Raw genomic sequence first — 13,496 nt, 5'->3', positions numbered from 1 at the left:
CCCGTTGCTATTTGCCATTCGCCCTCGGACGGCTGGACGATTTGATCACGCGTTTTGACGGAAGTTGGATTTTTCTGGATACTGGTGAAATCTGACATAAGACGATTCAGTGGTGAATGACAATCAGCTGTAATGTTATGTTGTCATTACTTAATTCGATTCATCGTTATCACACGTCTGTTCTACCTAACCTAAAATAATGGTTCGCTTTAAAAACAGGTATACCTAAAGATAGATCTCACATATTGACTTCAGGGCTTCATGACATGCGTGATTTTATAAGATCATCCATTTTTTATTCTCAGATATGTCACCATCCAGGTAAACGATATCGACGAGCCAGATAAGCCCTTGGCTATAAAATCGATTGGGCTTCATAATGCAATACAGCGAAAGGTTTTGCAGTTACATGGAGATTTTGGAGTATCGGCTATAAAATCTGGTTTCAACGGTATAACAATTGGTTCCTAAAAAAACGTTGATTCATTATCATCAAGACTTGTGAAATGTTTATTTTCTTTTATTAGCTAATTATTTCAATATGCACACGAGAATTGCTCTGATAAAATCCAGACATGGACCGCATAGATTTGTCGTCGACGCCATCAGAGCTGTAAAGATAATCGATGGGCGACGGGTCAATCTTGATATTCTGTACATCGGTGCTACGTTGAAACATTGTTTCAATTGTATCCAAGTAATTATTGCCAAATGATTCAGTCCAAAGCTATTTATTCTACTATTAGGTACAATAATCAACTTATAACGAGTGATTACATTCTAGAAATATCAACGTCATCAATTAGAGAAAGTCTGGTACACCCTTCGAAGCGACACTGAAAGAAAGAATATGGAAAATGCGCTAACAACGATGAGTGAAGCCATGAAAAATTTCAAATAAACATTGTATGTCCTTCAGCCATTTATTCTCAATTCATACATTTTATTCCCAAGTAATTTTTGAAAATGTTCTGCTCCATTTAGAGCAGTTCACACCGCGTCATACCGCAGGGGTTGCATCGGGGCGGTGCATGATGCATTCGCCTGCTGCTGATGGTAAAAAAGGGGATTAAAGTTGAGAGGGCAACCGAGAGATGTCGTTTCATTTCTGAATCGGGCGTCGTTGGCTCGTGCGGCGGTTGTCCGTGCGCATCCTGGAGTCTGGACACGGTCGTGGTTTATCGGGCTTCGTCGGTCGGTGCAGCGGAGCAGCGGGGCGGCACAACGACAACGGACTCAAGGAATAATCTTAATAATCGTAGCTGCCCGGAGGATGAGCACGAGCATAAACGTGAGCATAGAAATGATTAAAGTTGTATCCAAGCAAGTGATTATTTCCGTAGTTTCGTGTATCTGTGATACGTGATGTGCCTGCTTTTCAAATTGTTGATAAATTTCTAATGGATAACCGGTGACTGTTAAACGCGACAATTGACAACAGCTAACAATCCCCCTGGATTTGTGATGATATACACGATCCTGACGATACAAGGTAAACGAGACTTTTGGGAGAGATGCCAAGTTCATCGATTTAACTGTTATCACATTGAGAGGGGTGGCAACTACGGATACGGAAACTTTTACAAATTTTACCACCCCGAACGACGAATAACCCATCAATATTTTACTCCCCCATTGATCGCAAAAATTTCTCCGATGCACCACACAGGCGATTCGTTTTCATCCCCTGGACCTTTTCCGTTTATTTCTTTCGACGAATCGCCCCGATTTTCAAATTGACCCGAAATTTGTGAAAACTGCATGGTAAAACGAGGCATGGCTTTGTCCTTCCGATGCCAGGATACGGGCCTATAAAGTAGTCGGGGTTGAATTGCGAGCTTACTTTACATCAGCAAATGTCCACCTACGACAAATTAAGCATTAAATATGGCCGACAGGGGTTTCATTTAATATTCATTCAGCGTTTCACAAAACGATTCGCATCCCTGCAGCTGTTTTCAATTATGACAAAGACTTTCGATAAGACAAATTTAATATTCCGACGTTGTTTCGTTTTCAATGTCCAGCGTCCATCGCCAGGTACTTTGCCGATGATTTTCTCGACAATTTATACGCGTATGCATCTTGTTAAATGAAATTTCAATTGCGATCTTGCGGCAACTCAATATCACGATTCCGTAGGTCGTGTTATTCGATATTTATTGTTCAACTCCAGCAATATACTCCCTGTGAAGTATCTCGAGTACTCGGGCGCATGATCGCGGCTTTGTGAAATCTCCAAGCAATCTAAATACCGTACAACTGTACGACCACGTGCGCTTTTCTTTTTCATCCTTAGCTCTCGTTTCGGATCGTACAAGCGTAAACAATCGTCCGGCGCAATGCTAAGATTTTCCCAGAACTTGCCCGTCGTACGGAATCACAAGTAACTTTAGGGCGGAAGCGTTGCGGTTCGAACGTCGCAAGTTGTTTATCAATTTATTCCGCTTCCGGTATACGAGATAACGAACAACGCAGGCTAAGAAGACTGGTTAAAAGGCGTCGAGAGAAACCGTTATACTTGATAATTTCCGAACCCTCCGGTACGCAACGATCGACGTAATTACATCTCTTCGTCGATGATGAAATTGAAACGAAAACGGGCTACCGGGCGCATCCAGAGTCTAGCGCTGCATAAAATTCGTTTCGCAAACCGTACACCACGCGAGATAAATTCGTGGTTGACATTTTGACCGGTAAATGCCCTCGACAGAATGCTTATAGCTTTCACCCTCCTCTCTCCTTCTCTCTCTCTCTCTCTCTCTCATTTTGTTGCCGCCTGACGCAGCTTCGCGAATAAATGGGTCTTGACGCTACAGGGATGCACCCGAGTTATATTTGTCGCGAACTCGCGATCGCTACGATTTCATCTTATTTTCTCTACGACGATCAACGGGACTCCCGCTGAGCCGTAAAAATTCTCCAAAAGTTTTTTTTTTCTACTTTCGCAAACCCACGGGTACAGTATCTCTGGGTTTCCGCGGACCGGGACCGCGGGATCGCGTGTATTTTATTATCGAGTAACGAACGATCCTTCGACGTGTGGTTTTCCGCGTATCTTATATCTTACGCCGTACGACGGTTACACAACGTGTGTAACGCGGGGATCAAGGATCGATTTCGTGTTTGCTTTCTCCCGGGCGAATTGCCAACGCAAACCCAGCTGTGATGATGCAAGTAATGCACACGATATCGCGCGCGTGAAACGCGCTTGAATCCGTTTAACCGACTACGGAGGATCATCTGCATGTCTCGAGAAATGGTGGTATTAATTATCACCATTTTAAGCTCCTTCGCTGGTTCGTTCCAGATCTGAAAATAACTTTCTCGATCCACTATGGATATAACCAGCTGCTGCCGCCGCCGCCGCCGCTATGGCACCTCCAGATGCGATCACCCATAGCGATTTTATCACACGTAACGTATAGCGGGTCCGGTACATCACCAATGTGCGAACGGTTGTGGGAATGGAAAAAAAGAAACGTGGCCACAGATCGTTAAAAGAGGCATTTTAGGGTAAAATTCATTTTAATACTGTTGGTTGGTGTCCACGGATTTCTATACGTATACATATAGAATCAGACTTTGTACGTACATCCATTGAAATGATAATTAGAAGTATAGTGTAATAAATTACAATTGTAGATATACACGTTTAATTTGTGTAGGAAATGTGGCGCGGATTTCTTCTCTCCTTATTTGGCTCCTAGTCGTTATTGTCAGAGTTTCATTTCGCACGGCGAAACTCGCTGAATTTGACATTCGAAGGTCGTACCAAATATGGGATTACCAGCGCGTGTTTGGTCTAGGCTGCCCGATGCGGTAATTCTTTATTTTTCCAACGATCGTTCGATCGAATCACCCGAGCGTCGAATGAGACGGTTCTTTCCCGTACAGCTCATAACATAATCACGCCCGTTTACGATAAATACATTTTCTAGATACATTTTCCGTCTTCCCTACGCTATGAATTAAATTACAATTGATCTATATCGGCTATTTTCTATAGGCGCAGAAAATTAATCCTATCCAATTTCCGTCAAAGCGAATCGGACGAGCCGGATTTGAAGGATTTCATAACCGAGTGTGGATTTCTGAACCAGTTGTTTATCAAATTATTATTAACGGTGGTGAGCGTCGGGACATCGTCGGCGGATATTTTCGTTAAAATGATCGTCTTGTCGCGTCTCAACCGCCCCGACGATTCTTCCTTCCTCTTCTCCTTCGCCGCAGCCCGTCGCTCGTTGACGTCGTTCTCTCTGTTTTCCAGCCCCGCGTCTCCGCCCCCGACGTCCGAATGAGAAATCCGGTCGCAGCAGCGGGATTTTTCCGATCCAAGAGCGCTCTTCTCTTGCCTGATCTTCTTCTCCTTGAGGGTGACCCTCCCCCCGTCGCCTTCGTAGCTCACGGATTCGCTCCGAGATCCTGGACCGAGATAGATTCTTCCGCCGTCGCCCTTGTACTCGATTTTACCGTCGTTCAAGTTCACTTTCACCGAACAACCGTCCCCAACGACCCGGATCAATCCGCAATTCTTAGCGATCGTCAGGTGGCATCCGTCCCCGGATACCTTCAATTCGAGGCCGTTGAAATCCATATCGATCTTCAGACCATCGCCCTTAAGTTCCTTTACCTTCGAAGAATGCATGCCCGACTTTATGTTTACCATTTTATATACGGACCGAAGATTTCCAGACGTCTCCTGGGTTTGTTTGTTTTATTTTATTTTATTTTTTTTTCTTCTTCTATACGTTCACTGATTTTTATTAATCGCTCGACGATCCCCCGCGAAACTTTTTATTCCCTCGTTTATTTGTTGTTTCAATGAATTTCGCGGACGCTCTCACGCGGCTCGTGTGCGCGCAGTGCTACGACACGATTACAAATAACATGAAAAGTATGCGGCACGTTTGCCTATATCTACGAGAGGCACGTCGCTCGGTAGGTCGATTAATGTGGGAGGTCGTCCCCGAGCATCTTCCAATCGCGGCAACAAAATGAGGTCGGTTATTCCCCTACAGACTTCAGTTTCGTGTTGTCGCGTTGAAAGTTCGCGGTAAAGGACGGACAGTGGAGGACGGCGGATATTATATCGGCGTACACTCGTCATTGCAGCAGCGGCTTAGCTCCAACGGTTACCGCCTCGCTTACATTCATAACGCACACTCCCAACGGTCTCGTGTACGTGCACCGAACGCACACGCTCTTACAGGGAAGTCCCTACACATCGGAGTGGACGTTCGCTAATTCACGTTCAATGTCACAACGAACTTGAGGCGGCTGTAATTATGCCGTAATCGTCGTTCCGCGCGTTTCCCTCTTCTTTTCTTTTTTTCCCCCCTCGGTTCGGACCGCGATATCGGCGGAGCCGACGACGACTACCTGGGGGCATCGGGTCGGGGGTAACGACTTCCGGTGTTTTGATTGCCTTCGCAATTACTTTCGCATACGTTGTACACGTGCGGCACCGTCGGGTCCGGTCGATTGGCAATTTGTTTGACTTGTTTTCGATGTATCGCTCCCTCTGTTATTAGGTGGGCCTGAATTTTAATATTCCACCTTTTTACTTTTAATTATTGGCGTCGCGATTCGATTCGATTAGATTAGATTGCGTCTATGGCAACGAATCGAACGGTCCTCGCGTTCTTCGTTACGTACGGGAAAGAAATCATGCGTTCGAAGATACAACGCGAATCTTTCGACGATCTTACTATCTGCGACAATTGTACGCACTTCACCGATTCCACCGTTACAGTGAGGATTATTGCAGATGATAATTTCATATCTAATATCGTCATTCGCGATCAACGACGATTATTTCCGCACCGCAACACCGAGCGTAACGTATCTTCTTCACGTATTTTCAGAATGATAAAAATTGTCTGATAACTGGAATACACCCGAGAGCGAATACCGTTGGAAAATCGACGAACTCGAGATGGAAGTATTGAACGAAAGCGACACCCTCGCCGCGCCGTTCCCGCAAAACGTCGCCAGGCAGGACTCGGGTGTGCCCGAGGAGGACCTGGTCTCTCCGACGGACGAGAAATCGTCGGGCGACGACGACCCCAACGGCACGATGAACAGCGATTGCAACGTGACGGTGATACACATAGCCCCGGAGAGCGGCGAGTCCGGGGCGAAGGAATTCCCAGGGGACGGCAAGGACAGCAAAGACGGGAGCGACAGCGGCGTCGAGGGCTGCGCCGCGGAACCGCCCAGGGTCCGAAGCAGGAACAGCGTCGATTACGCGAGCAGTTGCGGCGGTCTGGACGAGGCTTCCTGCGACTCCAGTCTGGTCAGCTGTTGCTCCGTCTACGAGGACCCGTGCGCCGTGCTGCCCGACGACCTGAGGCTCAACGCCGGAGAGGGCACCAGCGAGGGCGGCAGCGAGAGTTCGTCGGTCGCCGGAAGTATATCCGCCCGGGCCACCAGAACTAACAACAAACGAGCGATGATCGGCACCACGGTGAACAAGAAAAAGGTCGGCGGTACCGTAGAAGCCCAGAAACCATCGCGCGGCAAAGTAACGGCGTCGAGCAACGCTCCGTCCGCCACGCCGAGGCTGAAGAGCAGAGCCGCAACACCGAGGACTCTACCGTCCAAGGCGCCGCCGGGCTCCAGGGACAGGGGACGCTCCAGGGAGAAACCGTCCTCCCTCAGGGAGGGCACGGCGAGGGAAGCGACACCGACGAACGGCGGCGGTCGCTCCGCTGCCGCGACGAGACAGGGCGCGACGCCAGCACCACCCAGAACCCGGACCAGGCCCATACCGGACTCCCTGCCCTCGGCGTTGACCACGGAAATCAACAAGGACTTGGCGCAGAGAGGGAGAGGAACGAGCGCCACGAGATCGCGAGGGGGATCCACGACGAAGGGACGGACTCCGGGATCCACTCCCTCCGACGAGACCAGGAAGCTACTCAGTACCCCCCGCCAAAGTTACAGTGCCTCCTGTGCGGAGTCGAAAAATGTCCGTAAAGATAAAACCGCTGCTAATTTAGATAACAAAACGGTAGACGCGTACGCCACTTTGCCGAGGAGAAATCGAAGCAAATTCACAGTTCCTAAGTCAAACGATAAGACGACTAGAAGCCGGTCGGGCAGTAGGGACGCCAGTCTGAATAGAATAACTAGTAAAAAATTGGTTCCCTCGAGGGATGCGACGCAGCACAAAAGTTTGCCTCCACATCCGAGGACCAAGGCCGTGGAAAAGACGCGGATCTATCACGAAACGAGCGTGCAGACCGCGTTGACGGGGCTGGATGTGGAGAAGGTCTTCGCCGGAATCGTGTCCGCCATGCCGGATCCCAAGGGAACCGACAGGCTTGACGGGAGTTGCCAGACCGAGGGTTCCTGGGAGGACGTCAAATCGCTTCGTGACGAGGTGAAACGACTCGCGGAGGAGTCGACGTCTTCGAAAGCGGAAAATGCCCAACTGAAATCGCAGCTCGCCGAATTGAAGCGGACTCTGGACGAGGAAAAAGCGGATCATGCCTTCGCTCGACAGGAATTGGACAGAAACGCCCAGAGGGTTCTGGCGATGCTGGGCACCCCCCAATCCGAGCACGCAGGTACGTTCTACGGCGGTATTCCCGTTGTTTTGAATTATTACTTGATAATCGGACAAAAATTTTGTTTGCATTTTCAGAAGGCGACAGTTTTCTCGAACTAGAATCCCACATACAATCGTCGGGGCAGGTTGTCGCTAATCAACAACTTGAAATAGAGGACTTACAATCTCTTTGTCGTATGCTGAACAGGGTATGTATAGTAACTGTAAACTTCACCGACGCGTTGTAATGAGAAAGAAAGTTTAACGAATCCAATGTTAAAAAAAACAAATCAAGGATTTGGAAAAGAGTATGGCCGCCCAAAAAACTCTGCTGCAACAACAGCAGGAATTGGAAGCAGAATCGATGGAGATGCAGGATTTTCTCCAAGAAGAGAAAGCGACGCTGTCAGAAGCTCTCAAGGAAGCGGAAGCGGAGGTTGGCAACTTCATTCCGATCTTATTATACAGCACTGGGATATTCGATATCTTTGCGTTGATACTAATCAAATGTTTTCAGGCAAAGAGGAAAGATGAAATTCTAAGGCAAACCAAATCTGAGCTGAGCAGGCAAATGGAGGAGTGCAAACACTTGGTACGCATCAGCGAACAACGAAGGTAAGTCACCGAATGCCATGGACATATTTTGCGCATCGCTCGTTCGTTGTATCTAATTCGTTATTCAACGTTGAACAGACAAGAAAACCTCTCGATGAATTTGAAAATGAATGCCGTCGAGAGACGGAGCAGAGATTTGCTGTTGACTCAGGGAGCCGCAGTTTCTGGGGCAGCCGTTGCTCTGTCCGGATTAGGGACGCGATTGGAAGGATTGGTGGATCAGCTCGTAACTTCTTACAACATCTCAGAGAAGGACCTCGAGGTACGAAGCGAATACAAACAATCGAGTATTAGATGATACAAAAATTATTTGAAGTGCCAACGTCAATTAGCGGGACTCTGTACTGCCTATCTCGGAATATCATTCTCCTTTCAAGGTATTCAAAAGCCAAGCAGGAGGATAATTTAGCCAGCTAACGTTTCGAATGTTTTTTATTTTTCAATGCACTCGTGATCACCAAATGTGCCGTTGGGTGAGTTATTGCGAGCAATGATTTACGTATTTTCAGCTAACTTAAACAGACATCGCAACGATGTACATTGGTAACGAGCTGTAACTTCGTCTAATTACCGTACACTTAGAAAATAATTTACACGACACACGCTAATTCGGAATCCGCAAACGCTTTACTCAAACAATTTACCAAACTCTCTGCTTGGCTTTCAATATCGCAAACGGCTGCTGGAGTTATTTGCATTACTCACTTTGAGGTAAGACACCGCATCATAAGGTGCTATTTGCATCGACACGCGAAGCGCTATTTTTATCCATACAACAAATCTCATATATACATTAATTATACCATAGTTGAAGTTTTAGTGGATATACCCCATGCAATTAATAAATCGGGCAAAATAATTCGTTATCGCAAAGTACGTTATCTCATCCACCGAGTATTTAAAATATATTTCGTCTTTTAGGATGTGATATATCACAACGAGGCGTACAGTCGTAGCAACAGCAGCGTCGAATCGAGTCCCGTTAGCTCTAGGCAAAGTTTGAAGGAATTCACTCCTAGTCCAAAGAGAGGATTTTTCGTCTCGGCGGTTATAGGAGCCATCAGAAATGCGGCGACGCATCCGTTCGTGGGCAAACCGGTGGATAAAAAATCGACGATTCTCGACCCCCTAAAGCAGCTGCATAAAGGTAATTCAATCTCGAGTACACACACATCAAAGCTACCTTGGGGATTTGGCGATATAGAAAAAGTTTCTCCGACAGATCTGAGTCTGGATTCGTCTTCCGATTTGCTGGACTTTGAAACTGAACCCTGCCTCATGATGGAGAGCGTTTTGGAGGACGTTCCTCTGCCCGATACCTACTCCCACAATATGGTTTCGAGCAGCGACTCGCTTCGTAGAGCGCTTGGAAATACGGAAAACGGAAATGAGGAGCATTCGAGGAATTGCGGAACACACGGTCGATTCACCGACGAATCTACCAGCCTTTCGAATCTCACCCAGGCAATCCTGCATCGCCGTAAGGTAGGATGACAAAATTCATCGATATTCATTTCTCCCCTTTTCGAAAACAATAATTTTTTACTCTTCTGAAATTATAGGTAGAGGATGAAGAGGATGACGAGTGCGAATCTCTGAGCGAATCGGAGGCCGGTATGTCCGAAAATCCAGGACAACTTGCGGATTATTGTCCAGCTGTGTCTCTCGTCGATCAAGTTATCGACGTCGACAACCTCGTCACAAAGCTTTTGAAAGTCCTTCGAATTATACAACTAGACAACGATACTTGCATCCAGGAATTACGAGACGAAAAGTAATAAATTCTCCACATTCTCTGCAGTGGGGAATCTTAGTTCGAACTTCGGCAAATATGCGTTCGTTTTTTCAGGTCCGAGCTTGAGTGCAAGGTGGATATCAGCCTCGCGGAACTCGAGGAGGTACGAAAATTGGCGGGATTGCTGCGTGCATCCGAAGATTCCATGACGAACGTGTCTGGCGGGGAGAAAACTCTGATCAACGAAAGTGGTCAGGATTATACAACGTCGCAGGTAATTGGCGTGAGCGGATGCAGTCCGCGTTACGATGTACAGCACGCTGTTTCACGATTTTCAGATTCGAGCCGGTGAAAAACGATGCGGAGATTCCGACTCCGAACATGACAGAAACGATCCAACAACGACGGTAAAAATGGGTTTGGATTCGCACGTTGCTCGCCGTTTATTAATTTGAGTATAAATTGATTTTCAACGATATAACGTGTACGACTAAAAAATTTTCAGCAACGCGCGATTGTAGTCAATGGCGTTGATAACGATAATAATTATGAGGTCGCATCAATAGCCGCTTGATATCGTTTCGTTGTTAGGTAATCGACACGAAAGCCTAAGCGATGGGTTAATTTATAATATACCCGTAAATAGTGCGCATAATCAGATTTATTTCTGTAACGATTGGGCTTTGTAAAAATGGCCAGCGTTTGCTTCATAGACTTCATGATACTTAAGTGAGATTATATTATAGGTAGATGACAGTGCATGTAAATATATATTTTGTTGTCGGAGAAATGTGAAAGTGGCTAGATAAAATTGTAATTAAAATTTATTCTAAACCGATATGAAATGTGATTCTACGGTGAATATTTTCTTATTGGTGAAAACGATCGGTGGATCGATTGATTAATTTCTTGGTCGCGCATACTTATAAATATATTATCATAAAATTCAAAAATTCGCAAACTAAGAATAATTATTATTAAAGTACCACGACGATTGACTACCGATACCATATACATTTTGTATTCGGGGCTTGATCAATTGTCGGGTTACTCATCGTACTGAAAATTGCACGGTCCGATTATCACTTACTACGAATAATCTACACGCAATTCCCTCTCGACGAAACAAACCTGCCATTTTGAGTACGGGTGTATGCATCGACATTATATCAACTGATGAGTTTATTCATACCCAAAGAAGTTTCTGTGGCAACGGTAAACAAAAATTTTTATAAGAGTGGCTGTGTTGAATTGATACTGAATGAAGAGAGATAAAAAAAAAAAAAAAAAAAAAATTGTTGTTAACGCAACGCAAGAGAACAGTGCCGACTGTACACTACTAACGTGTGCTGATAAAATTAAATTAAACTATTGAACAATAATAATTGACAAGATTGTTGGAGAATACTATGAGAGATTTATAATATTCTAGTCTGATCGACGTAATCCTGTAATTCTATGTCGTATTCTGGTAGTATCGATAGATTTTTTTCAATCCGAAATAGACAGGGTAACACGTTATACATAATGATTTAAATTTTGTCGCGTTACCGGAGGGCACCCGAAAGGGTATACGCACATAAGTTCTACCGAATACGCGAGCATCCGTAATTATTTTTTTTTCCATCCGCCAAGACGGATCTTTTTTTTTCTCGTGGTAAGAAAGCCGGAAGTTTTCGAGGACCGATCCGCGAGTACTGCGGGACAGGAGCGGTTTAATGCAAACGAACAATCATCTAGAAATCACGTGATCATGTTATGAAAGATATTCAAAATAAATTGACAAAAAAAAAAAATACGTTGAAATCTCATGCAATATATACTGAAATTTTTGGTTTGTTTCGCAGCCGCATTAAATTACAGTTATCGTGAAAAAGAACTGGCGCGATTGTGTAATTGACGAGGGTGAACATTGAGCATCGAGAGAATTGAAAAAATAAAAATATATATATATATAGATGATAAATTCAATTAATTAGCCATAGGAAAGACGAAGTATTCCACCCACTAAATACTACGAATGAAAATTATCGAACAATTACTGTATTATAGCGAAATAAAATATTATACTGTATTATCGTTTGTGTCGATCGAGTATATAGCGGTTTAAGCATTTTTTATACAATATATTATATACATATACCTACGTATAAAAGCACGTGTCAGCCGAAAAGCGACTGCACGATTCCAAGTTCCGGTGAATATATTACGTGATAATTGTAATTTAATGTTTATTTTTCCTCTATAATTCTACGCTGTTCGTAAGAAATGAATGTCGAAACGACCCCCGAGCGCATGGAGGATCGCATGCGGAATTGAAAAATTTATGTTCATCGTTATTTGACGATTTAATTTGACACCATTTTATTATATTGTCATCGTTATCGTGGACATGAACATTTATAATACGATTACAGTGGGGTATGTTTATTATTATAAATATAATTTCAGAACTCCCGACGGTGGATTTTCTTGATCAACGCAATTTTTCCCCTCCTTTTGGTACGACGCTCCGTAGAAGTGGTCCGAACAAACTGCTCAGCCATAATTTGTGACTGGAAACCGATGTGAAAGAATTAAAAACAGACAACGGAATAGAAAAGTTATTACAGAATTTCTTTTCTTATGGAACTAACATTGCAACGTTTTATGTCAACATGTATAACAAACCTGTGTCTCGATTTTTGTTTTGCCGGTTTCTGCGTTTCTTCGGTAGACCATGGTTTGTTTGGTGCATCTACAGCAGGTGGAGTGAGAATACCTGGTTTCGAAGATTCGCCATCTCCCTCATTACCAAAATTACCGATGAACGACGAAGGATCGAGATCTCCAGCTAGAAGAAGAGCTTCGGCCGGTGCGACGACGAGTAAGACACCGTCTACGTGGATGCGGAAATTTTTCGTTCCGTTTTGCCTCTGATCGTAATGATCGCCGGTATTCGTTGGCGTGGGTTTCGGAGAATGAACGAGCGGACCATCGATTCCTTCGGGTTTTTCTTCTGCGGAAGAAATGTCTGCAGGCATCGCGCGCGACAACTGCACCAGTAGTAGAATGAACGCCGATTTGAAAATCGTCGTGTTTATCATCGTGCTGGCTGTTGTGAAATTTTTATTCCAGATCAATCTGTCCTTACGCATCAGCAAAATTACGACAAACTGTATAAAAAAAAAGGTGAATTTAATCTTGCAGAGGGCGATTTTATGACACGTCCTGGCCGCTCGGAGGATCGACGTGGTTTGGTGGAGCGAAGAAACCAGCTCGACCAGCCCCAGGATCCCCACCAGCGTGTATCCGCTGGGAACGGACAAAGCTTAAGTTATACCCACCTTCTGCCCAGAAACAAGAAGTGGAACCAGCTCCGTAACTTTACGATAGATACCAAAGCTTTTATTGACAAGTTCAAGAACCGCCTGAGTTCATTCTGTAAACAATTTTTTTTTCAAGGAATGCCACCAACCTCGTCCCCTCGAGTTCAGATTAAATGGTAGTCAGTAATTCAGTTACACACGCGTTCGTGAAACAAGGTGAAAAAATTTGCAATGGTACCGTTACAGACGCGTTATAATAGCGTCGCGGATCCGAATTATGTTT

At 45.0% G+C, this 13,496-nt stretch overlaps 4 protein-coding genes across 5 annotated transcripts; 2 read left to right on the top strand and 2 right to left on the bottom strand.

Moving 5' to 3' along the window:
* Positions 1-11: 11 nt before the first annotated feature.
* LOC105685374 lies at positions 12-1,130 on the top strand. Its single transcript, XM_020852113.2, has 5 exons — positions 12-219; positions 306-451; positions 528-697; positions 785-906; positions 985-1,130. The coding sequence occupies exons 1-4, from the start codon at positions 200-202 to the stop codon at positions 899-901; spliced, it is 453 nt and encodes a 150-aa protein (XP_020707772.2). The 5' UTR covers positions 12-199; the 3' UTR covers positions 902-906; positions 985-1,130.
* Positions 1,131-1,143: 13 nt separating this feature from the next.
* On the top strand, positions 1,144-11,979 carry LOC105685366. Of its 2 annotated transcripts, none has more exons than XM_012399383.3 (11): positions 1,144-1,291; positions 5,868-7,574; positions 7,652-7,764; positions 7,851-7,991; positions 8,073-8,170; positions 8,249-8,432; positions 9,092-9,317; positions 9,393-9,655; positions 9,733-9,944; positions 10,020-10,179; positions 10,244-11,979. In XM_012399383.3, the coding sequence occupies exons 2-11, from the start codon at positions 5,939-5,941 to the stop codon at positions 10,358-10,360; spliced, it is 3,150 nt and encodes a 1,049-aa protein (XP_012254806.2). In that variant the 5' UTR covers positions 1,144-1,291; positions 5,868-5,938; the 3' UTR covers positions 10,361-11,979. The 2 variants fall into 2 exon arrangements, with proteins under 2 accessions (XP_012254806.2, XP_012254805.2); XM_012399382.3 differs by having other exon boundaries at positions 1,268-1,492.
* On the bottom strand, positions 3,510-5,454 carry LOC105685371. The gene has a single exon (XM_012399395.3). The coding sequence runs from the start codon at positions 4,667-4,669 to the stop codon at positions 4,040-4,042; it is 630 nt and encodes a 209-aa protein (XP_012254818.2). The 5' UTR covers positions 4,670-5,454; the 3' UTR covers positions 3,510-4,039.
* Positions 11,980-12,252: 273 nt separating the features above from the next.
* LOC105685373 lies at positions 12,253-13,123 on the bottom strand. Its single transcript, XM_012399399.3, has 2 exons — positions 12,576-13,123; positions 12,253-12,460 (listed from the first exon to the last, which is right to left on the bottom strand). The coding sequence occupies exons 1-2, from the start codon at positions 13,040-13,042 to the stop codon at positions 12,382-12,384; spliced, it is 546 nt and encodes a 181-aa protein (XP_012254822.1). The 5' UTR covers positions 13,043-13,123; the 3' UTR covers positions 12,253-12,381.
* Between the last annotated feature and the right edge of the window lie 373 nt (positions 13,124-13,496).

Source organism: Athalia rosae, chromosome 3 (assembly GCF_917208135.1).
Source record: "Athalia rosae chromosome 3, iyAthRosa1.1, whole genome shotgun sequence".
Taxonomy (NCBI): Eukaryota; Metazoa; Arthropoda; class Insecta; order Hymenoptera; family Athaliidae; genus Athalia; species Athalia rosae.
This window is presented reverse-complemented; position numbering and strand designations above follow the sequence as displayed.

Excerpts from the sequence above, each read along its gene's own strand:
- LOC105685373 (XM_012399399.3), bottom strand. The coding sequence starts at position 13,042 with ATGCGTAAGGACAGATTGATCTGGAATAAAAATTTCACAACAGCCAGC. Across the intron at positions 12,461-12,575 it reads AAACAAAAATCGAGACACAG|TCACAAATTATGGCTGAGCA; the intron begins GTTTGTTATACA and ends ATCGGTTTCCAG.
- LOC105685371 (XM_012399395.3), bottom strand. The coding sequence starts at position 4,669 with ATGGTAAACATAAAGTCGGGCATGCATTCTTCGAAGGTAAAGGAACTT.
- LOC105685366 (XM_012399383.3), top strand. The coding sequence starts at position 5,939 with ATGGAAGTATTGAACGAAAGCGACACCCTCGCCGCGCCGTTCCCGCAA. Across the intron at positions 8,171-8,248 it reads CGCATCAGCGAACAACGAAG|ACAAGAAAACCTCTCGATGA; the intron begins GTAAGTCACCGA and ends AACGTTGAACAG. Across the intron at positions 9,656-9,732 it reads CAATCCTGCATCGCCGTAAG|GTAGAGGATGAAGAGGATGA; the intron begins GTAGGATGACAA and ends CTGAAATTATAG.
- LOC105685374 (XM_020852113.2), top strand. The coding sequence starts at position 200 with ATGGTTCGCTTTAAAAACAG. Across the intron at positions 220-305 it reads ATGGTTCGCTTTAAAAACAG|ATATGTCACCATCCAGGTAA; the intron begins GTATACCTAAAG and ends TTTTATTCTCAG. Across the intron at positions 452-527 it reads TATAAAATCTGGTTTCAACG|CTAATTATTTCAATATGCAC; the intron begins GTATAACAATTG and ends TTCTTTTATTAG.